The sequence below is a fragment of the Syngnathus floridae genome, chromosome 18 (assembly GCF_059516105.1).
Source record: "Syngnathus floridae isolate MCC-2025c chromosome 18, RoL_Sflo_1.0, whole genome shotgun sequence".
Classification (NCBI taxonomy): Eukaryota; Metazoa; Chordata; class Actinopteri; order Syngnathiformes; family Syngnathidae; genus Syngnathus; species Syngnathus floridae.
Window position 1 is genome coordinate 10,870,989 of NC_142430.1, and position 26,492 is coordinate 10,897,480.

At 48.5% G+C, this 26,492-nt stretch overlaps 2 protein-coding genes and 1 long non-coding RNA gene across 12 annotated transcripts; all 3 read left to right on the forward strand.

Moving 5' to 3' along the window:
• The first annotated feature begins 83 nt into the window (after window positions 1-83).
• Window positions 84-3,201, forward strand: minpp1b (multiple inositol-polyphosphate phosphatase 1b). The gene is made up of 7 exons (XM_088360022.1): window positions 84-937; window positions 1,160-1,351; window positions 1,561-1,755; window positions 1,835-1,932; window positions 2,416-2,546; window positions 2,612-2,745; window positions 2,805-3,201. The coding sequence occupies exons 1-7, from the start codon at window positions 520-522 to the stop codon at window positions 3,059-3,061; spliced, it is 1,425 nt and encodes a 474-aa protein (XP_088216148.1). The 5' UTR covers window positions 84-519; the 3' UTR covers window positions 3,062-3,201.
• Window positions 2,980-10,582, forward strand: LOC148383074 (janus kinase and microtubule-interacting protein 3-like). Of its 7 annotated transcripts, none has more exons than XM_088359982.1 (23): window positions 2,980-3,125; window positions 4,700-4,885; window positions 5,072-5,314; window positions 5,461-5,727; window positions 6,018-6,218; window positions 6,349-6,462; window positions 6,699-6,854; window positions 6,920-7,036; window positions 7,436-7,471; window positions 7,556-7,627; window positions 7,764-7,868; window positions 7,997-8,125; window positions 8,206-8,289; window positions 8,484-8,546; window positions 8,633-8,731; window positions 8,809-8,907; window positions 8,989-9,048; window positions 9,163-9,228; window positions 9,290-9,358; window positions 9,435-9,512; window positions 9,569-9,802; window positions 9,883-10,008; window positions 10,381-10,582. In XM_088359982.1, exons 2-22 carry the CDS (start codon window positions 4,751-4,753, stop codon window positions 9,997-9,999), a joined length of 2,544 nt encoding a protein of 847 aa, XP_088216108.1. In that variant the 5' UTR covers window positions 2,980-3,125; window positions 4,700-4,750; the 3' UTR covers window positions 10,000-10,008; window positions 10,381-10,582. The 7 variants fall into 7 exon arrangements, 5 of the variants coding, with proteins under 5 accessions (XP_088216108.1, XP_088216107.1, XP_088216109.1 ...); XM_088359981.1 differs by lacking the exon at window positions 2,980-3,125 and adding an exon at window positions 3,940-4,266; XM_088359983.1 differs by lacking the exon at window positions 2,980-3,125 and adding an exon at window positions 3,940-4,266 and having other exon boundaries at window positions 8,989-9,042.
• An 899-nt stretch (window positions 10,583-11,481) lies between these two features.
• On the forward strand, window positions 11,482-20,020 carry LOC148383075 (uncharacterized). Of its 4 annotated transcripts, XR_015854168.1 has the most exons (6): window positions 12,554-13,109; window positions 13,501-13,596; window positions 14,641-14,736; window positions 15,674-15,769; window positions 16,814-19,824; window positions 19,861-20,020. It is a non-coding gene; the product is annotated as an uncharacterized LOC148383075 (long non-coding RNA). The 4 variants fall into 4 exon arrangements; XR_015854170.1 differs by lacking the exon at window positions 12,554-13,109 and adding an exon at window positions 11,482-11,589 and having other exon boundaries at window positions 16,814-20,020; XR_015854169.1 differs by lacking the exon at window positions 12,554-13,109 and adding an exon at window positions 11,810-11,968 and having other exon boundaries at window positions 16,814-20,020.
• The last annotated feature ends 6,472 nt before the right edge of the window (window positions 20,021-26,492 follow it).

Below are 26,492 nucleotides of genomic sequence, written 5' to 3' on the forward strand. Positions count from 1 at the left end.
ACCTTTTACTTTATTGCAAATGTAAGCTCAAGTGAAACAGTACAACTGTCACAACAACCGGTGTAAAAAAAACAAAACAAAAAAAAAAACAGTATCGCCACGCGTGATGACGTAGGTCCACCATAGTGGGCGCACGCACGGTCCAAATTCAGCGGTTTCCCTCCGCTTGCTCATTGCGCCTGCAAACGCTTGTTAGTGCACTTAAAATTCGATGAGTACCGCAGATCGCGAGTATTTGGAAGTGGCCGCTGTAGCGTTGTTCTCTGCGCCTTCAATCGCTCGATAGCGCACTTCTATTTCGATGAGTACCGCGAGGGTTAGGAATAGGCTGTGGAACGAGACGTAACCGCCGTAGTTCGAGTGTCGAGTTGTGGGCGCTTTACTTTGTCTATTGAGACGTGGCCCGCGTTGTCCGACAGCTGTGGGGTTGAAAAATTAACTACCCGGAAAATCAGGACGGCCAACCTAGGCGCAACTATGCGGCAAACCGAACGAGTCCCATAAGGCACAAAAAGGAAAATGCTGTCAGTCGTCTTCAAGTCCGTCGTCATTGTTATCTTGACAAGCCGCCGCGGCGGCTGTTCGGCGGCGGACGTGCCGGACTTCGCGGCCCACTTTGGCTCCAAGACACGCTACGAGGACGCCGCCCTGTATCGGAGGCGGCTGGCCGACACCTGGGCCGACATTCGCACGGACCCGGGACCACTCCTGAGGACCCCGAGCGGAGAGCGCTGCTCCCCGGCGCACCTGACAGCCGTCGTCCGCCACGGCAGCCGCTACCCGACCGCTAAGAACATCCGCGCCATCCGCCAGCTCAGCGAACTGCTGCGACGATCTGAAGGCGAAGCCCAAGAAGGTGAACACGGCGAAGGCAGCGCCGCCCGGAGGCGGGACGTCTTGCGCCGCTGGGACATGTGGTACACCGACGACATGGATGGTGAGCACTGTCAAGAACGGAGGGTTGTCCTACAGCACCATACGCATTCATAAGACATTAGGTATATCCTGTGTTGTTTGCGATAGTTTAAGAGAAAACCAAAGACCAATCATTGTGTAAAATGGTTGCTTGTGCACACACTTTTTGAAATCACTGCCTGTTTTGGAATCAATGGATGGCCACTACGGAGCCATTTTGGATCTGATTGTGAACCTCTTGCAGGTCAGCTGGTGGCCAAAGGCCGGGAGGACCTGCGGCAGCTGGTGATGCGTCTGTCCACGTTGTTTCCGTCTTTGTTGGGGCGGGAGTCGTTGCGTGAGGGGCGCGTCAGCGTGCTGACCAGCTCCAAGCACCGATGCGTCAGCAGCGCAGAGGCATTCCAGGAAGGACTTCACCTCGGAGCCAACATGACATGTAAGTCTGAAGGTACTGAAGTTGTTGCTGTTGTCGTTCTGACCGGCCGCAGTACGCTTCCATAACTAGCAAATCGCCTAAAAATTCCTTTTGCTGTCCGATCACTGGAATGTTGCCGTCTTGCATTTTTGCATTATGATTCTGCCCCAAAGTCTTGGCATGGCACTCGAACTGAGGTGTGTTCCGTGTCTTTGCCTCGCCTGGTATAGCGGTAAACTATCGCCACCGAGTGGATGACGGGCTGCTGCGCGCCTATGACGGTTGCCGTGGTTACGTGGAGGGCGTGGAGATGAACCGCACGGCGCTGGCCGAGGTCCACAAGTTCACGCGCGGGCCGGAGATGGAGGCGCTGAGGAAGAAAGTGGCCGACAAACTGGGATTTCCTCTCCGCGACTTCACGCCAGGTTATCATGAGCGCCGTGCTGACACGCCTCGCGTCAAAGATGGTGAAATAGTCAAAATAACTGGATGCGTCTCCTGCAGAACTTCTGGAGGCGGCGTTCTACCTTTGCTCGTACGAGCTGGCCATCAAGTCACTGCACTCGCCCTGGTGCTTCCTGTTTGAGCCCTGTGACGCCGAGGTACCCCCGAGGACACGAGGACCCTATCCATGTACACCACAGCGCTAGCTCGACTCGACCCGACCTCGTTTGCTGCCATTGACGACGATATTACACACTGACGACGGTTTTCCACGGTGTGGGGTGCGGGTGGGTCTACTGCAGCGCCACTGTGGGTTCAAAACTCACAATTTTACACTTAGCATCGGCCCAGTTTGCCAGTACACATTGACAGATGGACCGGTTTAAAACTCAAAAGGCGAAGTTCCCCTGCCTGACTGTGAGTTGCCGTCACTAGCATATTTACTGTACTGTCTGCGTGTTGTTGTTGTGACAAATTCAGGAACCGCCAGATGGCAAACGTTCGCTAGGCACCCAACTGAAATTCGACACGGTACTTGGCAAAGGCTAGCTGAACATGAAAGAGGCCGTCGTGACGCGCTTTCGCCATTCAGCGCTTGGAATGCGAGGCGCGTTGACCAGGGGGCATCCTTGTGCCGGCAGGTTCTGGAGTACAAGTGTGACCTGAAGTTGTTCTGGAAGCGGGCGCACGGCCACACCATCAACCTGCTGGCCAGCTGCCCGCTTTTCCACCACATCTTCAGGACCCTCGACAAGGCCGGACGGCCGCGCAGGTCAGAAGAAGGCCGCTCGGCGGGCCAAAGGAACATGCTTTTAATGCCAAAGGATTGGTCCGCAGGGCCACCGACACCCCCCCGGATCTGGCCTCCTTCCTGATCGGGCACGCCGAGACGCTCCTCCCGCTCCTCGGACTGCTGGGCCTCTACAAGGACAAGACTCCGCCCACTGCAGCCAACTACCGCTCGCAGCATGGTAAGACGATGCCGTCCTGCCATACCCGAACCCGTTGTGACGCCCCCGGCCATCTCCAGGCCGACGGTTCCGTTCCAGCCTGATGGTGCCGTACGCAGCCAACGTGGTCTTGGCTCTGCTGGACTGCGCGCGAGGCCCCCGCCTGCAGCTGCTGGTGAACGAGACCCCTGTCCGATTCCCGGCCCTGCCAGACGAGGATGCGCCGCTGTATCGCGACGTGCGGGCGGCGTACCGCCACCTTCTGGACGGATGTGACTATCAAAAGGCCTGCAGCGGTGGCCCTGCCGGTGGGCGCGAACCCAACACCGAGCTCTGAAAGGTCTGCCGCGACCACGTGGAGAAAGGCACTTGAGCGGTGGCGCTGACAGAGCGGCTGACAGGTTCCGTGCCCATGTTTCTTTTGTGATTGATTGATTGATTGATCGATTGAACTTTATTTATCCCACAGTGGGGAAATTTTCTTGTCACAGCAATAGTCCATGTATGTCACTCCTGTCACGGTTTTAATGCTCCCCATGCGTCCCAAACGGGGGGAAAAAAGCCAAATAACTGAGCTGCAATGACAGTGAATTTCCACGTGGGGGAGGCATTTGCGAGTACTACGTATGATGACGTTACTTTTGAGTATGCACCGCCTAAATACTCGCCTTTCCGCCCCTCCGGCTAAAGTCGATTAGCCATAGCTCATGACGGATTTGACCAAACTAGCGGGATATTATCAACGTTCGGTAAAATTCCTTTTGCTGTGCCCAACAACAGCCTATTCAAGCTTAAATATACTATGACATTCTTTATTTTACGATTTAATTGAACGTACAAATGTCACCTCCGTATTTTGTCCAAGTGGAGTTGCTGTACAATAGCGACCTTAGGCGCATGCGCCGTACACCACGCAGAGGCCGCAAATACTGCGATACAGGAGCCACATCTGCCATCGACTAGAAGCCAGAACTCGAATTTTTACTAACTGCTACTTTATTGTACAACTAATCACAAGTAATTTTTAAATACAACAAATTTTAAGTGGTAAAATTACCAAAACAAAGACCGGTTGTCCCTGTCTTATATGACGCAGTTTCAACATGGCGGCAAGTCAATGACGCAAGCAAGTACGCTTCGTGTTCTGCAATTCGTACGCTTGCACCCTCGTGCTCTTCCCGTTGGTAGCCCACTGAGGGGCGGTCGTAGGGACTGGTACAAGTGTTTGGACAGAGCCTCGGAAGATGAGGAACAGGAAGTGGGGGAGGAAGAAGATGACAGCCTCTGAAGATGACAGCAGCCGCCGAAGAGTATCTCCTCCCAAACACACAAGCTAACTGCGACATGAAAGCACGTACTCCTTCATTTGTAAGGCGGCTCAGAAGTCCAGTCGCGACAGTACAGACAAACGAATGAACACAGTAGCTTGGCACATATTGCTTCCGAGCGAGCGAGCGAGCGAGCGCCTTGACGAAAGGAACCAACACGCAGGCACGCACGCACTCACGATGCGATGCCCCAGGTCTCTTCTTGGAAAGCACGGTGAGTGCTGGCTGACTGACATTATGCTGCATGCGGTCGAAACCCGGAATTATCCCGCTTGGAATTTCCCAATTCCGACCTCAAGTCAAATGGCACCAACAGAGATGGCTGCTTCCGATGGAATTGTTCTTTCTTGTCGTTTATCACAACACCTTTGGACCTTAAGCAGGTCTTTATTATTTACCTTCATTTACATAAAGACAGAAATATGGTGTCGTAAACATCTCATTCATTTCACCAAATAACTTCACGCAGGTGGATAACGGTCGTCTCGGTCACGCTATGTTGCGTGACGCTGGTTTGAAGAGACAAATGAATTTATGCAATGAATAAGTCGAGCTAAATCTATGTTTATGATGTTGTCAGTTACGGCACCGTGTGAAGTTGAGTCCGAAGCCAGTGGAAAACAGCGCTGTGTGTTTGTGCTCTCCAGGTACAAATGTTGTGATCTCTGACTGACGACCGGGCGAGACTCGAGTAAGAGATGTCCAAACGAGCTCCGGCAGGGCGGGCCAAGGCGGAGCGAACGGACGCCGTGGGCACCCTTCAAGCCGCCAATGACGAGCTGAGAGCCAAACTCATGGACGTCCAGTTAGAACTTCAGCAGGAGAAGAACAAGGTGAAGACCTCAACAAACAGACACTGCGTGCTTGCCTGCCTGCCTGCCTGCCTGCCTGCCTGCCTGCCTGCCTGCCTGCCTGCCTGCCTGCCTGCCTGCCTGCCTGCCTGCCTGCCTGCCTGCCTGCCTGCCTGCCTGCCTGCCAAGTTTTCCCGATGTAGATTTGACGTGCGTGTGCCATGTCAGGTCAGCCGTCTGGAGAGAGAGAGAAGTCAGGAACTGCGGGCGGAGCACCACCGTGCCACCGCCGCCATGACGGAACTCAAAAGCAAGCTCCATGAGGAGAAGCAGAAAGAGTTAGCCGTTACCAGAGAGACATTACTGCGGCAGCATGAAATGGAGCTGATGAGAGTGATCAAAATCAAAGATGGAGAAATCCAGCGACTGAATGCCTTGGTCCTCAGCCTGAGGGACGGCTCCATGGACAAGGTGATCCGCTCAATTCGTGTCTGACTTTCCGCACGCCACGTCGGGCTCCGATCCGGCCGCTACCGTATTGTGTAGCTTGTCCCCAGTAAGCGTCGCGGCGCTCCGTTGCGGTCTCATCGGCCCGGTGTGGCGCGACGTCTGCTCAGGTGAGGAGCGGGGGCGCTTTGCTGGCGGAGGTGGAGGAGACGCGGCGGAGTTGGGAGGCCGAGCGGTGTCGCCTCCACCAGGAGCTTCAGGAGCAACGCGGAGCAAAGAGGAGCGCGGAAGAAGCCCTGGCAGCGGCCCAGCAGGCCTGCCAGTCCCGAGCGGCCGAGCTCCGATCGGCTCATCACCAGCATCGGGAGGAGCTGAGCCGAACCAAGAGAGATTGCGAGAGGGAGATCCGCCGACTGGTAGGACTGATCAGATGCGCGGTGCGTGGCTGTGTTCCCAATTTCGTTGTATACCTGCCGTGCAATGTCAACTAAGGCATTCTATTCTATTCTATTCTATTCTATTCTATTCTATTCTATTCTATTCTATTCTATTCTATTCTATTCTATTTCACAAGAAGAAAACGGCCGGTTGCTCGCTTTGCTTTTGTCGCAACAAAGGCGTTGTAGTCTATTCAAGGAAAAATGGCCGGTTGCTCTCTTTGCTTTTGTCACAATTCTGGCAAATGAGTTTTCCCGCCCGCCTGAGCGCTCCCCGTTTGTCCGTCCAGATGGACGAGATCAAGCTGAAGGACAGAGCGGTTAGTGTTTTGGATAAAGCCCTGGGGCTACAGGCCGGCCACGCCCACCGCCTTCAGCTGCAGGCTCAGGCTGCCGAGCAGCAGATCGCCGCTCTGAGGGATTCCCAAAGGGCGGGCCTAAACTACCCTGGAAGTGGGGTCAACGCCGCTGCGAGCAGTCCTCTTCATAGCGTAAGCCACCTCATCCCACACTTGCAGTACGCATGACTTAGTTCGTTGCTGGAGGAAGGTAGCACAAATACAGTTTTGAACTTTGAACGAGTGGGTGTGGATGTGGGTGTGGGGGTGGGGGTGTTTTTAGTCTCAGGAGGATCGGGACACACGAAGGTTTCAGCTGAAAATCGCCGAGCTCAGCGCAGTCATCAGGAAACTGGAGGATCGAAACGCCCTGCTGTCTGAAGAGCGCAACGAACTGGTAATTTATTGACGGCACGCTTGAAGGTTTGCGCTACGTTTGATGCACGCCATCCAGCGAGGCACCCGTTGCGCTTGCTTATTAGTCGAGCGGGGCAGCGAGTCGGTTGCCTGGTGGAAGATGTGTCTTTTATTGCGAGCCAAAGCCACGGTTCCCTTCAAACCGATGCTAATGGAATGGATACGTTCTGGCCCGCGCGTTGTGCGTCTTTCACATCCCGCGCCTCATGCTTGCAGCTGAAGCGACTGAGAGAAACAGAGAGCCAGTTTCTGCCACTCCTAGACAAAAACAAACGCCTGAGCAGGAAGAATGAAGAACTCTCGCTGGTGCTGTGTCGCCTTGAAAACAAAGTGCGCTTTGTCACCCAGGAGAACGAGGAGATGGCAAGCTTGGTAAGTCGGCGCGGACAACGGCGGCGTGCCAACAAAGAGTCCACTGGCTTTGTTGTGTTTCACAGAGAAGGCCTAGTTCGCTCAATGACCTGGACCGCGGTTGCGGCCAGCAGGACGGCGAAATGGAGTTTCTGCGCCTTCAAGTTGTGGAGCAGCGGCACATCATTGACGACTTGTCCAAGGTCCTCAGGCGGGCGACTCGGTGCACGTACGGCAGCGCCGCGCTCGCTCGCTGTCGCCCGGAAACCTTTTGCGTCCAAAGCTGGGCCGGCGGCTGCCATCCAAAAAATTGGCCCCTTAAATTCCGTCCTTTCAAACGGGAGCACTGTGCGCACGCGTTTGAACACGCTTTAGACTTGTTTTGCCGTTTTCAGCAGCTAAAAGCTCCCGTTTTGTCAGCGCCTTTGCCACTCGCTGTGCGCTGAAAACGACGGACTAAGCCGGCTGCTCAGGCCGCCAACCATGAGCCGCGAGCGCGACGTCATTGTCCGTAGGCAGCTAGTGGCAAAATGCCCCCTGTAGTTGTCACTTTTGGAAAAGACGAGTTTCCCTCCAATCATCGCCGGTGACGTGTTTTTCAGGCTCTGGAGACAGGAGCTCACGTCAGAAATGTCATTGTGAGTCGCGTTTGTTTCTGCGCCGGAGCCATTCGTTCCCCTTGCATCCAAAGAATCTCAAAGGCGGATTATTTGTGTCGACAGGAAAGAGATTTGGTGCTACGATACCGACGTCGAGAATCTCTGAGGAGGAAACGGAGCGTGAGGTCCTGCAAGGTGATTCTGTTTGTTTGCGGCTGCTTGGTTTAGCGCAAGATGAAATGGCCTTTTTCTCGCTATCGTAGCTCTCGTCGATTCATCGTCAGGTGTCGCTTCGGTTTGTTGAAAGAAATGTTTGCTTCCGCGCCCGCAGGTCATCGAAACATTTTACGGCTACGACGAAGACGTGTCGGTGGACTCGGACGGATCGTCCTTGTCTTTTCACACCGACAGAACCCCCGACACGGAACCCGAAGAGGTAGCTTGCCATTTCTGCGAGCGTATTGCCGCCAAACGTTCCTCTTCAGCCCGGAGTTGGACTCGCCTTTGCGTCGCGGGTGCTTTGTCGCCGGTCTGACTGATTCTGGTACTAGCGATGTGTTGCAGGGGTCTGTGCGCGAGGAGGCGGAGCTTCGCTACCGCCAGCTGACGCAAGAATATCAAGCGCTGCAACGAGCCTACGCTCTGCTAGCCCAGACCAGCGGAGGGGACTACGACGCCGAGAAGGAGATCAAGGTGGCGCCCCTTCCCGCAACCCCCGGCCGGGTCCCAGCCTCCCCATTCTCACCCGAGGCTCCTCCTCCTCCTCCTTTCAGACCAGAGAACAGCTGATGGTTGAAATAGGTCACTATCAAAGCAGAGTGGCAGATCTGGAATCAGCGCTGAAACAACAAGGACAGGTAAGCTCATCAAAGAGCACACCTTTTTCTCAGACAAAATAGCGCCATTCTTCAGTCACTCATTCGTCAGGCATTACTGGACCAACCCCCCGAACGTGGCTGGGAAAATGCGGAGAAAAGCAAATGTCATTTTCCAGTCAACAAAAGAATTTGTGACAACTTTCCAAAGCTGTCCACGCGTTTGTCTCTTCTAGAATGTCAAGTGGGTGGAGGAGAAGCAGCTGCTGCGTCAGAGCAATCAGCAGTTGGCTGAAAAGGTGACGGAAAGAAAGGCGCCGGGCGAAGTCGCTTGGCGTCACGCCCGTCGGGAAGCCCCGCAGATGACGTCTGACTGTCTTTTCAGGTCAGGCGGATGGAGGCGGAAGAAGCGCGTCTGAAAGAGCACATCCAGGATATCCGAGACCAAAACGAACTGCTTGAGTTCCGCATCCTGGAGCTGGAGGTGGGAAGACTCACACAAGCGTGTTGAGGCCAGAGATGTGACAGACAGACAGATGGATGCATGCCTCTGCCTTTCAGGAGAGGGAGTGGCGCTCCCCCGTCTTGAAGTTCCAGCAAGTCCGTTTCCCAGACGGCCTCAGCCCTTTGCAGATCTACTGCGAGGCCGAGGGCGTGAGCGTACGTAAGGCGTCCCTCGCGACCCTAACCCTAACCTGAGGTCCCAGAGCGCCTTACATTGGTCCTTGTGCCTTTCCCCAGGACATCGTCATCAGTGATCTGATGAAGAAGCTGGACATCCTGGGCGATAACGCCGTAAGTGTATGTCGAACTCCTTATGTTCGCACTCCATGTGACTCGGCGGCTCAAATGTGACTTTTGGAAGGCTTTGCGCTGAAACAAGCTTGTTGACGCTGTGCCTTTGAGCTCTTGCAGAATCTCACCAACGAGGAGCAGGTGGTCGTGATTCACGCCAGGACCCTTCTCACCCTAGCCGAGAAGGTAACGCGCACGTCCACGCACGCTCTCGCATTCTGCTTATGTGACAGCAGCCTTTCCTCAGTGGTTAGAATCCATCGAAGTGACCAAGTCAGCACTTCAACAGAAGATGTTGGACATTGAAAGTGAGAAGGTAGACAGACACGCGACATCAGCCAAGGGGAACTCTGGCAATGTACCCCAACAATTCTGACCTTGAGCTGTGCTAGGATATGTTCTGCAAGCAGAAGGGCTACCTGGATGAAGAGCTGGACTTTAGGAAGCGTTCCATGGACCAGGCTCATAAGGTAAGCCGCCCTCAAATCTCCCGCCGGACCACTGATGGACGAGGATTGCGGCCCAGAGGATCCTGGAGCTGGAGGCCATGTTGTACGAGGCGCTACCGCAGCGGGACTGCCCCGCCACGGACGGCGAAAAAGCCAGCCACGCTGGCCTGAATGACGTGCTGACGGCGGATCAGAGAGAAGAGCTTAGGAGCGCCGTGGACCAATGGAAGCGAGCCCTGATGTGCGAGTTGAGGGAGCGCGACGCTTGCATCCTCCAAGAGAGAATGGATCTGCTGCACAGCGCGCAACAGGTAAGGGCACCAAAGCCAGCCCGGCACTTACTTGCACGCTTAATGGCTTTTGAAGGCCACTTTCCATTTGTCCGTCCTAGAGGAACAAAGAGCTGAAAGAATTCATCGAAGCTCAGAAGAGACAAATCAAACAATTGGAGGAGAAGTTTCTGTTTCTCTTTCTATTCTTCTCCTTGGCCTTCATTCTGTGGCCCTAACACCAGCTGGTGAGTGAGCTCCAGCGGCATCGCACTCGACACCTCCGCTACACTGCCGGCCGGCCTCATACGCTGGCAGACGCTCCGATGCCGACGTATACCCCCCGCCACGGTAACAGAGGCACTGCCTCACACCGGCGCTCATACAATCAGAAGGCAGGAAAGGCAAATTCACATGCAGGGCACTCTTGAACCAGAAGATGGCACCACAAAAAAAAAACGTTGTTGCCCCAAACACGCACTAAAAAGGGTCAGAATAACAAGCGTCCCACCGGCCAGCCGGGGCCACCCGTCCATCCATTTCTTCAGGGGGGAAAAAAAGCGGAGTCACCGGCGAGTACATTTTGCATTTAGCTCTGCTTTTCTGCTTCTGTCTTCAAGTGTGCGGTATCCTGCGACCAAAAACTCAGCCAACCCCAAAGCGGTTGACCTCAACGTCCCACCACCATGCCTACCAGAGCAGGTGACGTGATGCTTTGGACATCCTTCCGTCTCAGATGCCCAAAAGTACTCTTTGCCACATCTGCGGAAATACGGTGTCTTTTCAAAGGTGCAAATAAAGCCAGCGTGGGCGGCACACGCACATCTTTGGTGTTTCTCGCTTTGTTTGTGTGACAGCTGTTCTGAAAATTCTATACAAATAAAGATGTATTGTATAGTACAGGTTTGGCCAAGCCGCAGCTCCCGAACCGCATGTGGCTCTTTACCTGGTTTCGTGCGGCTCTTTTACGTTCATATCAACATTTGTGTTTTTTTTTTTTTTTTTTTTTTGTGCGTGTTGGCTTCACTTGAGTTCAATTTGGTATTTTCGTCAAAGGCGCATGTGGTGAAATTCCATAAAGTAGGAAGGGCAAACCCATTCCAGTAAACTATTAGTGTCAATTGGGCTCGCACAATAGCAAGGAAAAAATGCACAGCAAAACGAAAATGTGTAGCTGAACACAGGATGTTTTTATCAGAGTGGGAAAGTTCCTATTTTTTTGTTGAACGTGATGGTAAGCCATTCGGCCTGATACATCAGACCTCAGGGCATTTCAAAGCTTCAAACTTCAGCGCCATGCACTTTAGCTCACTCCATGATCACATTGCTCAGGCGTCGAACCCGCAACATCATGCTTAAGAGGTGCACATGCTAACCAGCGCGCCATTATGTCAACACATAGCAACTCTATGTCTACTATACAAAACAGCGGTTGCTATATGACGTCTGCCACGTTGCAGTCACGTGATGCAGACATCACGTTAATGGGCGGATCTTCCGCCGAAATTCAAATCCGTGGGCAGAGTTAACTTGTTTAAAAGGGAGTGGGCTGAAGACTTATTTAATTTAAATATATTTTGAGTGTGCACCATTATGTCAACGCGTAACTAAGTCGACTAAACAAAACGGCGGTTGCTATATGACGTCTGCCACGTTGCAGTCATGTGACGCGGAAATGACGCCAGTGGGCGGGACTTCCGCCAAAATTCAAATCCGTCGGCGCGGCTTTCAACAATGGCAGCGAACGAGACAGCGGATGGTTCAACGACGACTAACAAGAGAAATATTTTTATTTTCTGCTTGCAACTGGACCGTCTAGAGCGTACACGGTAAATACAACTCATTGTTTTTAAAAAGAAGTACTTTTGTAGCCCCGAAAAGCGAGTGAGTGTGGCGGGCGTCAAGCTCGGCGTCTGCTGCCAGCCACAAACGCCGAATTTCGACGATTCTTCCTGGTCAACGGTTATAAATGATTGCGTTGATTTAAAAAGAAAAACTTTATTTAACTCTACTTTTAACTTCGCCGTTTTAGATAAGCGGGTATTACGCGGAAATGACGTCAGTAGGCGTGGCTTCCGCCAAAATTCAAATCCGTGGCCGCGGATGGCTGTGAATGGACGCGAGCGAGATAGCGGATACAAACACGACGATTAGCAACAGAAATATCTTTATTTTCTGCTCGCAACTGGACCGTCTAGAGCGTACACGGTAAATACAACTCATTGTTTTTAAAAAGAAGTACTTTTGTAGCCCCGAAAAGCGAGTGAGTGTGGCGGGCGTCGAGCTCGGCGTCTGCTGCCAGCCACAAACGCCGAATTTCGACGATTCTTCCTGGTCAACGGTTATAAATGATTGCGTTGATTTAAAAAGAAAAACTTTATTTAACTCTACTTTTAACTTTGCCGTTTTAGATAAGCGGGTATTACGCGGTAATGAAGCCAGTAGGCGTGGCTTCCGCCAAAATTCAAATCCGTGGCCGCGGATGGCTGCGAATGGACGCGAGCGAGATAGCGGATACAAACACGACGATTAGCAACAGAAATATCTTTATTTTCTGCTCGCAACTGGACCGTCTAGAGCGTATACGGTAAATACAACTCATTGTTTTTAAAAAGAAGTACTTTTGTAGCCCCGAAAAGCGAGTGAGTGTGGCGGGCGTCGAGCTCGGCGTCTGCTGCCAGCAACAAACGCCGAATTTCGACGATTCTTCCTGGTCAACGGTTATAAATGATTGCGTTGATTTAAAAAGAAAAACTTTATTTAACTCTACTTTTAACTTTGCCGTTTTAGATAAGCGGGTATTACGCGGTAATGAAGCCAGTAGGCGTGGCTTCCGCCAAAATTCAAATCCGTGGCCGCGGATGGCTGCGAATGGACGCGAGCGAGATAGCGGATACAAACACGACGATTAGCAACAGAAATATCTTTATTTTCTGCTCGCAACTGGACCGTCTAGAGCGTATACGGTAAATACAACTCATTGTTTTTAAAAAGAAGTACTTTTGTAGCCCCGAAAAGCGAGTGAGTGTGGCGGGCGGGCGTCGAGCTCGGCGTCTGCTGCCAGCCACAAACGCCGAATTTCGACGATTCTTCCTGGTCAACGGTTATAAATGATTGCGTTGATTTAAAAAGAAAAACTTTATTTAACTCTACTTTTAACTTTGCCGTTTTAGATAAGCGGGTATTACGCGGTAATGAAGCCAGTAGGCGTGGCTTCCGCCAAAATTCAAATCCGTGGCCGCGGATGGCTGCGAATGGACGCGAGCGAGATAGCGGATACAAACACGACGATTAGCAACAGAAATATCTTTATTTTCTGCTCGCAACTGGACCGTCTAGAGCGTATACGGTAAATACAACTCATTGTTTTTAAAAAGAAGTACTTTTGTAGCCCCGAAAAGCGAGTGAGTGGGGGGCCCGTCGTCGAATTCGGCGTCTGCTGTCAGCCATAGACGCCGAATTTCGACGATTCTCCCTGGTCAACGGTTGTAAATCATTGCGTTGATTAAAAATAAAACTTTATTTAATTCTACTTTTAACTTTGCCGTTTTAGATAAACGGGTATTACGTCGCAGTAATGTGCCGTCGAAATGAATAGGGGAAACTCCCGCCAAGATTCAAATCCGTGGGCGCGAAATGGCCGTTAGCGCGACAGCGGATACAAACACGACGTAGTCGCGTTGCCTTATATCTTTGAATGTCTTGAGGGTAAATGTTAATGTTTAATTTCATTCCTTTAGGTTACATGGTGTTTGTTGGCTGTATGTTTTCCACTGTAAGAAGAATGAATATACACATCAGGTGGAGGCTCGCATCATTGACCAGGCGCTACAATGGTGAGTAGCCCTTCCTTCCTCCATTTATGTTAAACACCTCCTATTTCATGTCTAACAGTAATTGATTTAACACATAACTGTAAGTAAATTGTGTGTGGGCACTGTCAATTTAATATGTGTGATTATACTGCCTAATCTGTCACTGAGTATATTGTTGCAAAGTAATATAAGAAATAATCCAAAATTGTAATTCAGAATAGTTTTCAAAAGACGACCATTAGAATTATATACAAATGTGATTACCCTGAACAGAAGTAATTTCTTAAATCACAAATTCTTCTATTCAAAGATTTGGTCAGACTGCTCAAATGATGCCTACCAGTAATTAATGTAACACATAACCATAAGTAAATTGCGTGTGGGCACTCTTAAATTAACAAGTGATTATATTGCCTAATCTCTTACCGAGTATGTTGTTGCAAAGTAATATAAGAAAAGATCCAAAGTAGTAATCTAGTGTTTAATATGTCCTATCAGGGCTCAAGTCAAAATTTGGCACCATCATGTGGTGAAATTTGGAATTGCATCACATCCAATTTTGCCTGGGAACAAACAGATTAAATAAGTCGTAGTCTTAAATAAGCCACCCCTTCTCAAACAAGTAAACTCTGCCCATTTTGCGCAGTAGATGTTCTGTTAATACCTAGTATTTAAACAAAGTCATAATTTAAAATACTTTCAACATTCATTCATCCATTAAACCACCGTTAGTCCACTCGCTCTTATTACCAACTCCTATCAATTTAACTAAGCGTTTAATACGTCCTATCAGGTCTCAAGTCAAGATTTGGCACCATACTTTTTTGAAATTTGCAATTGCAGCAAATCCAATTTTGCCAGGGAAGAAAAATAGTCTTACATGTTGCCATTAAATAAATTAAATAAATCTTGCTTGTTCACACTCCTTTTGAAAAAAGTAGTTTAAAACGAGGGCCCCTCCCTCAACTTTTAACCCGAACGAGCCCTAAGCCCACACGTCACATTGTGTTGCATCTGCGAATGTTGCTTGAAGCCAAATGTTAAAGTTTTCTTTCATTCCATTAGGTTTCACGGTGTTGGTCGGCTGTACGTTTTCCACCGTCAGAAGAATGAAAATACAAATCAGTTGGAGGCTCGCATCATTGACCAGTCGCTACAATGGTGAGTACCCATTTCTTCCTCCATTTATGTTAAACACCTCCTATTTTATGTTTAACAGTAATTGATTTAACACATAACCATAAGTAAATTGAGTGTGGGCACGCTCAAGTTAACATATGCGATTATACTGCCTAATCTCTCACCGAGTATATTGTTGCAAAGTAATATAAGAAAATATCCAAAGTTGTAATTCAGAATATTTTTCAAAAGAAGGCCATTAGAATTATATACAAATGTGATTACCGTGACCATAATAACAAGCTATTTGTTAAATCACAAATTCTTCAATTCAAAGATTTGGTTAGATTATCACACTCCTCAAAGTGAAGCAAAAGTGTTTACCTAAAAAATATTCAAAAGCATATTCAAACTATGTCTAATTCAGAACATTCATGTTGCCCCCCTCGGTATTATTATCAATTTGTATCACTTCAACTAAGTGTTTAATATGTCCTATCAGGTCTCAAGTCAAAATTTGGCACCATCATGTGGTGTAATTTGGAATTGCAGCACATCCAATTTTGCCTGGGAACAAACAGATTAAATAAGTCTTACTTCTTGCCAATCCTTCCCAATTTTGCCAGGGAACAAAAATAGATTAAATAAACTAAATAAGTTTTACTTCTTCCCATTAAATGAGTTTAATACGTCCTATCAGGTCCCAAGTCAAGATTTGGCACCGTACTTTGTTGAAATTTGCAATTGCAGCAAATCCTATTTTGCCTGGGAACAAAAATAGATGAAACAAATTAAATAAGCCATTAAATAAATTAAATAAGTCTTGCTTGTTCGCACTCCTTTTCGAAAAAGTAGTTTAAAACAAGGGCCCTTCCCTCAACCTTTAACCCTAACGAGCCCTAGCCCCGCACGTCACATTGTGTTGTATCTGTGAATGTTGGTTGAGGCCAAATGTTAAAGTTTTCTTTCATTCCTTTAGGTTCCTCGGTGTTGGTTGGCTGTACGTTTCCCACCGTCAGGAGAATGAATATACAAATCAGTTGGAGGCTCGCATCATTGACCAGGAGCCACAATGGTGAGTACCCATTTCTTCCTCCATTTATGTTAAACCTCCTATTTCATGTTTAACAGTAGTTGATTTAACACTTAACCATAAGTAAATTGAGTGTGGGCACTCTCAAGTTAACATATGCGATTATACTGCCTAATCTGTCACCGAGTATATTGTTGCAAAGTAATATGAGAAAAGATCCAAAGTTGTAATTCAGAATAGTTTTCAAAAGACGACCATTAGAATTATATACAAATCTGATTACCCTGAACAGAAGTAATTTCTTAAATCACAAATTCTTCTATTCAAAGATTTGGTCAGACTGCTCAAATGATGCCTAACAGTAATTAATGTAACACATAACCATAAGTAAATTGAGTGTGGGCACTCTCTAGTTAACATATGTGATTATACTGCCTAATCTCTTACCGAGTATGTTGTTGCAAAGTAATATAAGAAAAGATCCAAAGTAGTAATCCAGTGTTTAATATCTCCTATCAGGGCTCAAGTCAAAATTTGGCACCATCATGTGGTGAAATTTGGAATTGCATCACATCCAATTTTGCCTGGGAACAAACAGATTAAATAAATCGTAGTCTTAAATAAGACACCCCTTCTCAAACAAGTAAACTCTGCCCATTTTGCGCAGTAGATGTTCTGTTAATACCTAGTATTTAAACAAAGTCATAATTTAAATTACTTTCAACATTCATTCATCCATTCAACCACCGCTAGTCCACTCGCTCTTATTACCAACTCCTGTCAATGTAACTAAGCGTTTAATACGTCCTATCAGGTCTCAAGTCAAGATTTGGCACTGTACTTTCTTGAAATTGGCAATTGCAGCAAATCCAATTTTGCCAGGGAAGAAAAATAGTCTTACATATTGCCATTAAATAAATTAAATAAGTCTTGCTTGTTCCCACTCCTTTTGAAAAAAGTAGTTTAAAACGAGGGCCCCTCCCTCAACCTTTAACCCGAACGAGCCCTAAGCCCGCACGTCACATTGTGTTGCATCTGCGAATGTTGCTTGAAGCCAAATGTTAAAGTTTTCTTCCATTCCTTTAGGTTCCATGGTGTTGGTTGTTTTCCACTGTAAGAAGGATAAAAGTCCAACGGTTTGATGTTGGCGAAGACGTCTCCGGTGAGTCCTTCCTTCCTTTTTATTCATGGGAAGTCACAGACAACAATAGATAAAGTAACACATTGTTAGAGGTAACTACATTTGTCTTAAATTGGATAGATTACTTCTTCCCACACCATTTCAAACAAGTACACTGGCCATATTGTGTTTATACCTAGTATTTATACAGTCATAATTTAAATGAACAAATAAGATTCATTCACTCACCCACTCACTCATTCATTCATTCAGAAGATCCAAAGTTGTGTGTGCTGTGTAATTGAGAATAGATCTCATGTTACTCCACTTGCTCATATGACCAACTTCTATCAAATTAGCTATTAATACGTCCCATCAGGTCTCAAGTCAATATTTGGGACCGTAATTTGTCGAAATTTGCAATTGCAGCAAATCCAATTTTGCCTCGGAAACAAACATATATTAAACAAACTAAATAAGTCTTCTTCCCATTTAAATAAATGAAATAAGTCTTTTCTTCCTAGTCCTTTTTAAACAAGTAAACTGGCCATTTTTTGCAGTCGTGTTTGTGTTCATACTTAATATTTATCCAAAATCATAATTGAAATGACTTCATTCATTCATTTTTGAAAATTGGAATTCCACCAAATCCATTTTTCCCATTAAACAAGTTTTACTTCTTCCGTTTAAATAAATGAAATAAGTCTTACTTCCCACTCTTTTTCAAACAAGTAAACTGCCCATTTTGTGTAGTATATTTTCTGTTTATACCTAGTATTTATACAAAATCATAATGAAAATGATTTAATTAACAATTAAGTTAATGAACTTATTCAAAAGAGTTTTTAATATGTCCTATTAAGTATAATGAGATTTGTCACCATCCTTAGGTATAATTTGGATTTGCAGCAAATCAAACAGACAAACGCATTGGCCAAGTTATTTTATAAGAGCATGTGGGGTGATGTGATGTCTTTTGTGGGATGATGTTTTGCATTTGTGATGTCATACTCTGTTTTTTATGATGTCATATTTTTGGTTCGTTAGGTGCTAGAGGCTAGGTGCTAGAGGCTAGGTGCTAGAGGCTAGGTGCTAGAGGCTAGGTGCTAGAGGCTAGGTGCTAAGGTCTAGGTGCTAAGGTCTAGGTGCTAAGGTCTAGGTGCTAGAGGCTAGAGGTTAGGTGCTAGAAGCTAGGTGCTAGTGGGTAATGTGGTTAGGTGCTAAGGTCTAATGTGGTTTGGTGCTAAGGTCTAACGTGGTTTGGTGATAAGGTCTACTGTGGTTTGGTGTTAAGGTCTAATGTGGTTTGGTGCTAAGGTCTAATGTGGTTTGGTGCTGAGGTCTAATGTGGTTGGGTGCTAAGGTCTAATTGTGCTAGGTGCTTAAGGTCTAATTGTGCTAGGTGCTAATGGTCTATGTGCTCATGGCCTAATGTGCTATGTGCTCATGGCCTAATGTGCTATGTGCTCATGGCCTAATGTGCTATGTGCTCATGGTTTAATGTGCTATGTGCTCATGGCCTAATGTGCTATGTGCTCATGGTTTAATGTGCTATGTGCTCATGGCCTAATGTGCTATGTGCTCATGGTTTGATGTGCTATGTGCTCATGGCCTAATGTGCTATGTGCTCATGGTCTAATGTGCTATGGTCTAATGTGCTATGTGCTCATGGCCTAATGTGCTATGTGCTCATGGTATAATGTGCTATGGTCTAATGTACTATGTGCTAATGGTTTAATGTGCTATGTGTTAATGGTTTAATGGTCTAATGTGCTAATGGTCTAATGTGCTAATGGTCTAATGTGCTAATGGTCTAATGTGCTAATGGTCTAATGTGCTAATGGTCTAATGTGCTAATGGTCTAATGTGCTAATGGTCTAATGTGCTAATGGTTTAATGTGCTAATGGTTTAATGTGCTAATGGTCTAATGTGCTAATGGTCTAATGTGCTAATGGTCTAATGGTCTAATGTGCTAATGGTCTAATGTGCTAATGGTCTAATGTGCTAATGGTCTAATGTGCTAATGGTCTAATGTGCTAATGGTTTAATGGATTAATGTGCAATGTGCTAATGTGCTATTGGTGTAATGTGCTATTGGTGTAATGTGCTATTGGTGTAATGTGCTATTGGTCTAATGTGCTATTGATCTAATGTGCTATTGGTCTAATGTGCTATTGGTCTAATGTGCTATTGGTGTAATGTGCTATTGGTGTAATGTGCTATTGGTGTAATGTGCTATTGGTGTAATGTGCTATTGGTGTAATGTGCTATTGGTGTAATGTGCTATTGGTTTTATGTGCTAATGGTTTAATGGATTAATGTGCTATGTGCTATTGGTTTAATGTGCTATTGGTTTAATGTGCTATGTGCTATTGGTTTAATGTGCTATGTGCTATTGGTTTAATGTGCTATGTGCTATTGGTTTTATGCGCTAATGGTTTAATGTGCTATGTGCTAATGGTTTAATGTGCTATGTGCTAATGGGTTAATGTGCTATGTGCTAATGGTTAAATGTGGTATGTGCTATTGGTTTTATGTGCTATTGGTTTAATGTGCTATGTGCTATTGGTTTAATGTGCTTAGGGTTTAATGTGCTTAGTGCTTAGGGTTTAATGTGCTTAGTGCTTAGGGTTTAATGTGCTTAGTGCTTAGGGTTTAATGTGATTAGGTCTTTATGTGCTTTGTGCTTAAGGTTTTATGTGCTTTGTGCTTAAGGTTTTATGTGTTTTGTTAAGGTTTCATTTGCTCTGTGCTTAAGGTTTTATGTGCTTTGTGCTTAAGGTTTTATGTGCTTTGTGCTTAAGGTTTTATGTGCTTTGTGCTTAAGGTTTTATGTGCTGGTTAGGGTTCTTGTTGCTCTTGCTGTGCTTAGGGTTAGGCTTGCTGTGCTTAGGTTTAGGCTTGCTCTTGCTGTGCTTAAGGTTGTTGTTAGGGTTTGTTGTTAGGGTTTGTTGTTAGGGTTAGGTAGCTTGTTAGGTTTCTTGTTAGGTTTCTTGTTAGGTTTCTTGTTAGGTTTCTTGTTAGGTTTCTTGTTAGGTTTCTTGTTAGGGTTGCTGTGCTGAGGCTTAGGGTTAGGCTTGCTCTTGCTGTGGTTAGGGTTAGGGTTAGGGTTAGGGTTTGTGTTAGGCTCAGGCTGGCTTTTGCTGTGCTGAGGCTTAGGGTTAGGCTTGCTCTTGCTGTGGTTAGGGTTAGGGTTAGGGTTAGGGTTTGTGTTAGGCTCAGGCTGGCTTTTGCTGTGCTGAGGCTTAGGGTTAGGCTTGCTCTTGCTGTGGTTAGGGTTAGGGTTAGGGTTAGGGTTTGTGTTAGGCTCAGGCTGGCTTTTGCTGTGCTGAGGCTTAGGGTTAGGCTTGCTCTTGCTGTGGTTAGGGTTAGGGTTAGGGTTAGGGTTTGTGTTAGGCTCAGGCTGGCTTTTGCTGTGCTGAGGCTTAGGGTTAGGCTTGCTCTTGCTGTGGTTAGGGTTAGGGTTAGGGTTAGGGTTTGTGTTAGGCTCAGGCTGGCTTTTGCTGTGCTGAGGCTTAGGGTTAGGCTTGCTCTTGCTGTGGTTAGGGTTAGGGTTAGGGTTAGGGTTTGTGTTAGGCTCAGGCTGGCTTTTGCTGTGCTGAGGCTTAGGGTTAGGCTTGCTCTTGCTGTGGTTAGGGTTAGGGTTAGGGTTAGGGTTTGTGTTAGGCTCAGGCTGGCTTTTGCTGTGCTGAGGCTTAGGGTTAGGCTTGCTCTTGCTGTGGTTAGGGTTAGGGTTAGGGTTAGGGTTTGTGTTAGGCTCAGGCTGGCTTTTGCTGTGCTGAGGCTTAGGGTTAGGCTTGCTCTTGCTGTGGTTAGGGTTAGGGTTAGGGTTAGGGTTTGTGTTAGGCTCAGGCTGGCTTTTGCTGTGCTGAGGCTTAGGGTTAGGCTTGCTCTTGCTGTGGTTAGGGTTAGGGTTAGGGTTAGGGTTTGTGTTAGGCTCAGGCTGGCTTTTGCTGTGCTGAGGCTTAGGGTTAGGCTTGCTCTTGCTGTGGTTAGGGTTAGGGTTAGGGTTAGGGTTTGTGTTAGGCTCAGGCTGGCTTTTGCTGTGCTGAGGCTTAGGGTTAGGCTTGCTCTTGCTGTGGTTAGGGTTAGGGTTAGGGTTAGGGTTTGTGTTAGGCTCAGGCTGGCTTTTGCTGTGCTGAGGCTTAGGGTTAGGCTTGCTCTTGCTGTGGTTAGGGTTAGGGTTAGGGTTAGGGTTTGTGTTAGGCTCAGGCTGGCTTTTGCTGTGCTGAGGCTTAGGGTTAGGCTTGCTCTTGCTGTGGTTAGGGTTAGGGTTAGGGTTAGGGTTTGTGTTAGGCTCAGGCTGGCTTTTGCTGTGCTGAGGCTTAGGGTTAGGCTTGCTCTTGCTGTGGTTAGGGTTAGGGTTAGGGTTAGGGTTTGTGTTAGGCTCAGGCTGGCTTTTGCTGTGCTGAGGCTTAGGGTTAGGCTTGCTCTTGCTGTGGTTAGGGTTAGGGTTAGGGTTAGGGTTTGTGTTAGGCTCAGGCTGGCTTTTGCTGTGCTGAGGCTTAGGGTTAGGCTTGCTCTTGCTGTGGTTAGGGTTAGGGTTAGGGTTAGGGTTTGTGTTAGGCTCAGGCTGGCTTTTGCTGTGCTGAGGCTTAGGGTTAGGCTTGCTCTTGCTGTGGTTAGGGTTAGGGTTAGGGTTAGGGTTTGTGTTAGGCTCAGGCTGGCTTTTGCTGTGCTGAGGCTTAGGGTTAGGCTTGCTCTTGCTGTGGTTAGGGTTAGGGTTAGGGTTAGGGTTTGTGTTAGGCTCAGGCTGGCTTTTGCTGTGCTGAGGCTTAGGGTTAGGCTTGCTCTTGCTGTGGTTAGGGTTAGGGTTAGGGTTAGGGTTTGTGTTAGGCTCAGGCTGGCTTTTGCTGTGCTGAGGCTTAGGGTTAGGCTTGCTCTTGCTGTGGTTAGGGTTAGGGTTAGGGTTAGGGTTTGTGTTAGGCTCAGGCTGGCTTTTGCTGTGCTGAGGCTTAGGGTTAGGCTTGCTCTTGCTGTGGTTAGGGTTAGGGTTAGGGTTAGGGTTTGTGTTAGGCTCAGGCTGGCTTTTGCTGTGCTGAGGCTTAGGGTTAGGCTTGCTCTTGCTGTGGTTAGGGTTAGGGTTAGGGTTAGGGTTTGTGTTAGGCTCAGGCTGGCTTTTGCTGTGCTGAGGCTTAGGGTTAGGCTTGCTCTTGCTGTGGTTAGGGTTAGGGTTAGGGTTAGGGTTTGTGTTAGGCTCAGGCTGGCTTTTGCTGTGCTGAGGCTTAGGGTTAGGCTTGCTCTTGCTGTGGTTAGGGTTAGGGTTAGGGTTAGGGTTTGTGTTAGGCTCAGGCTGGCTTTTGCTGTGCTGAGGCTTAGGGTTAGGCTTGCTCTTGCTGTGGTTAGGGTTAGGGTTAGGGTTAGGGTTTGTGTTAGGCTCAGGCTGGCTTTTGCTGTGCTGAGGCTTAGGGTTAGGCTTGCTCTTGCTGTGGTTAGGGTTAGGGTTAGGGTTAGGGTTTGTGTTAGGCTCAGGCTGGCTTTTGCTGTGCTGAGGCTTAGGGTTAGGCTTGCTCTTGCTGTGGTTAGGGTTAGGGTTAGGGTTAGGGTTTGTGTTAGGCTCAGGCTGGCTTTTGCTGTGCTGAGGCTTAGGGTTAGGCTTGCTCTTGCTGTGGTTAGGGTTAGGGTTAGGGTTAGGGTTTGTGTTAGGCTCAGGCTGGCTTTTGCTGTGCTGAGGCTTAGGGTTAGGCTTGCTCTTGCTGTGGTTAGGGTTAGGGTTAGGGTTAGGGTTTGTGTTAGGCTCAGGCTGGCTTTTGCTGTGCTGAGGCTTAGGGTTAGGCTTGCTCTTGCTGTGGTTAGGGTTAGGGTTAGGGTTAGGGTTTGTGTTAGGCTCAGGCTGGCTTTTGCTGTGCTGAGGCTTAGGGTTAGGCTTGCTCTTGCTGTGGTTAGGGTTAGGGTTAGGGTTAGGGTTTGTGTTAGGCTCAGGCTGGCTTTTGCTGTGCTGAGGCTTAGGGTTAGGCTTGCTCTTGCTGTGGTTAGGGTTAGGGTTAGGGTTAGGGTTTGTGTTAGGCTCAGGCTGGCTTTTGCTGTGCTGAGGCTTAGGGTTAGGCTTGCTCTTGCTGTGGTTAGGGTTAGGGTTAGGGTTAGGGTTTGTGTTAGGCTCAGGCTGGCTTTTGCTGTGCTGAGGCTTAGGGTTAGGCTTGCTCTTGCTGTGGTTAGGGTTAGGGTTAGGGTTAGGGTTTGTGTTAGGCTCAGGCTGGCTTTTGCTGTGCTGAGGCTTAGGGTTAGGCTTGCTCTTGCTGTGGTTAGGGTTAGGGTTAGGGTTAGGGTTTGTGTTAGGCTCAGGCTGGCTTTTGCTGTGCTGAGGCTTAGGGTTAGGCTTGCTCTTGCTGTGGTTAGGGTTAGGGTTAGGGTTAGGGTTTGTGTTAGGCTCAGGCTGGCTTTTGCTGTGCTGAGGCTTAGGGTTAGGCTTGCTCTTGCTGTGGTTAGGGTTAGGGTTAGGGTTAGGGTTTGTGTTAGGCTCAGGCTGGCTTTTGCTGTGCTGAGGCTTAGGGTTAGGCTTGCTCTTGCTGTGGTTAGGGTTAGGGTTAGGGTTAGGGTTTGTGTTAGGCTCAGGCTGGCTTTTGCTGTGCTGAGGCTTAGGGTTAGGCTTGCTCTTGCTGTGGTTAGGGTTAGGGTTAGGGTTAGGGTTTGTGTTAGGCTCAGGCTGGCTTTTGCTGTGCTGAGGCTTAGGGTTAGGCTTGCTCTTGCTGTGGTTAGGGTTAGGGTTAGGGTTAGGGTTTGTGTTAGGCTCAGGCTGGCTTTTGCTGTGCTGAGGCTTAGGGTTAGGCTTGCTCTTGCTGTGGTTAGGGTTAGGGTTAGGGTTAGGGTTTGTGTTAGGCTCAGGCTGGCTTTTGCTGTGCTGAGGCTTAGGGTTAGGCTTGCTCTTGCTGTGGTTAGGGTTAGGGTTAGGGTTAGGGTTTGTGTTAGGCTCAGGCTGGCTTTTGCTGTGCTGAGGCTTAGGGTTAGGCTTGCTCTTGCTGTGGTTAGGGTTAGGGTTAGGGTTAGGGTTTGTGTTAGGCTCAGGCTGGCTTTTGCTGTGCTGAGGCTTAGGGTTAGGCTTGCTCTTGCTGTGGTTAGGGTTAGGGTTAGGGTTAGGGTTTGTGTTAGGCTCAGGCTGGCTTTTGCTGTGCTGAGGCTTAGGGTTAGGCTTGCTCTTGCTGTGGTTAGGGTTAGGGTTAGGGTTAGGGTTTGTGTTAGGCTCAGGCTGGCTTTTGCTGTGCTGAGGCTTAGGGTTAGGCTTGCTCTTGCTGTGGTTAGGGTTAGGGTTAGGGTTAGGGTTTGTGTTAGGCTCAGGCTGGCTTTTGCTGTGCTGAGGCTTAGGGTTAGGCTTGCTCTTGCTGTGGTTAGGGTTAGGGTTAGGGTTAGGGTTTGTGTTAGGCTCAGGCTGGCTTTTGCTGTGCTGAGGCTTAGGGTTAGGCTTGCTCTTGCTGTGGTTAGGGTTAGGGTTAGGGTTAGGGTTTGTGTTAGGCTCAGGCTGGCTTTTGCTGTGCTGAGGCTTAGGGTTAGGCTTGCTCTTGCTGTGGTTAGGGTTAGGGTTAGGGTTAGGGTTTGTGTTAGGCTCAGGCTGGCTTTTGCTGTGCTGAGGCTTAGGGTTAGGCTTGCTCTTGCTGTGGTTAGGGTTAGGGTTAGGGTTAGGGTTTGTGTTAGGCTCAGGCTGGCTTTTGCTGTGCTGAGGCTTAGGGTTAGGCTTGCTCTTGCTGTGGTTAGGGTTAGGGTTAGGGTTAGGGTTTGTGTTAGGCTCAGGCTGGCTTTTGCTGTGCTGAGGCTTAGGGTTAGGCTTGCTCTTGCTGTGGTTAGGGTTAGGGTTAGGGTTAGGGTTTGTGTTAGGCTCAGGCTGGCTTTTGCTGTGCTGAGGCTTAGGGTTAGGCTTGCTCTTGCTGTGGTTAGGGTTAGGGTTAGGGTTAGGGTTTGTGTTAGGCTCAGGCTGGCTTTTGCTGTGCTGAGGCTTAGGGTTAGGCTTGCTCTTGCTGTGGTTAGGGTTAGGGTTAGGGTTAGGGTTTGTGTTAGGCTCAGGCTGGCTTTTGCTGTGCTGAGGCTTAGGGTTAGGCTTGCTCTTGCTGTGGTTAGGGTTAGGGTTAGGGTTAGGGTTTGTGTTAGGCTCAGGCTGGCTTTTGCTGTGCTGAGGCTTAGGGTTAGGCTTGCTCTTGCTGTGGTTAGGGTTAGGGTTAGGGTTAGGGTTTGTGTTAGGCTCAGGCTGGCTTTTGCTGTGCTGAGGCTTAGGGTTAGGCTTGCTCTTGCTGTGGTTAGGGTTAGGGTTAGGGTTAGGGTTTGTGTTAGGCTCAGGCTGGCTTTTGCTGTGCTGAGGCTTAGGGTTAGGCTTGCTCTTGCTGTGGTTAGGGTTAGGGTTAGGGTTAGGGTTTGTGTTAGGCTCAGGCTGGCTTTTGCTGTGCTGAGGCTTAGGGTTAGGCTTGCTCTTGCTGTGGTTAGGGTTAGGGTTAGGGTTAGGGTTTGTGTTAGGCTCAGGCTGGCTTTTGCTGTGCTGAGGCTTAGGGTTAGGCTTGCTCTTGCTGTGGTTAGGGTTAGGGTTAGGGTTAGGGTTTGTGTTAGGCTCAGGCTGGCTTTTGCTGTGCTGAGGCTTAGGGTTAGGCTTGCTCTTGCTGTGGTTAGGGTTAGGGTTAGGGTTAGGGTTTGTGTTAGGCTCAGGCTGGCTTTTGCTGTGCTGAGGCTTAGGGTTAGGCTTGCTCTTGCTGTGGTTAGGGTTAGGGTTAGGGTTAGGGTTTGTGTTAGGCTCAGGCTGGCTTTTGCTGTGCTGAGGCTTAGGGTTAGGCTTGCTCTTGCTGTGGTTAGGGTTAGGGTTAGGGTTAGGGTTTGTGTTAGGCTCAGGCTGGCTTTTGCTGTGCTGAGGCTTAGGGTTAGGCTTGCTCTTGCTGTGGTTAGGGTTAGGGTTAGGGTTAGGGTTTGTGTTAGGCTCAGGCTGGCTTTTGCTGTGCTGAGGCTTAGGGTTAGGCTTGCTCTTGCTGTGGTTAGGGTTAGGGTTAGGGTTAGGGTTTGTGTTAGGCTCAGGCTGGCTTTTGCTGTGCTGAGGCTTAGGGTTAGGCTTGCTCTTGCTGTGGTTAGGGTTAGGGTTAGGGTTAGGGTTTGTGTTAGGCTCAGGCTGGCTTTTGCTGTGCTGAGGCTTAGGGTTAGGCTTGCTCTTGCTGTGGTTAGGGTTAGGGTTAGGGTTAGGGTTTGTGTTAGGCTCAGGCTGGCTTTTGCTGTGCTGAGGCTTAGGGTTAGGCTTGCTCTTGCTGTGGTTAGGGTTAGGGTTAGGGTTAGGGTTTGTGTTAGGCTCAGGCTGGCTTTTGCTGTGCTGAGGCTTAGGGTTAGGCTTGCTCTTGCTGTGGTTAGGGTTAGGGTTAGGGTTAGGGTTTGTGTTAGGCTCAGGCTGGCTTTTGCTGTGCTGAGGCTTAGGGTTAGGCTTGCTCTTGCTGTGGTTAGGGTTAGGGTTAGGGTTAGGGTTTGTGTTAGGCTCAGGCTGGCTTTTGCTGTGCTGAGGCTTAGGGTTAGGCTTGCTCTTGCTGTGGTTAGGGTTAGGGTTAGGGTTAGGGTTTGTGTTAGGCTCAGGCTGGCTTTTGCTGTGCTGAGGCTTAGGGTTAGGCTTGCTCTTGCTGTGGTTAGGGTTAGGGTTAGGGTTAGGGTTTGTGTTAGGCTCAGGCTGGCTTTTGCTGTGCTGAGGCTTAGGGTTA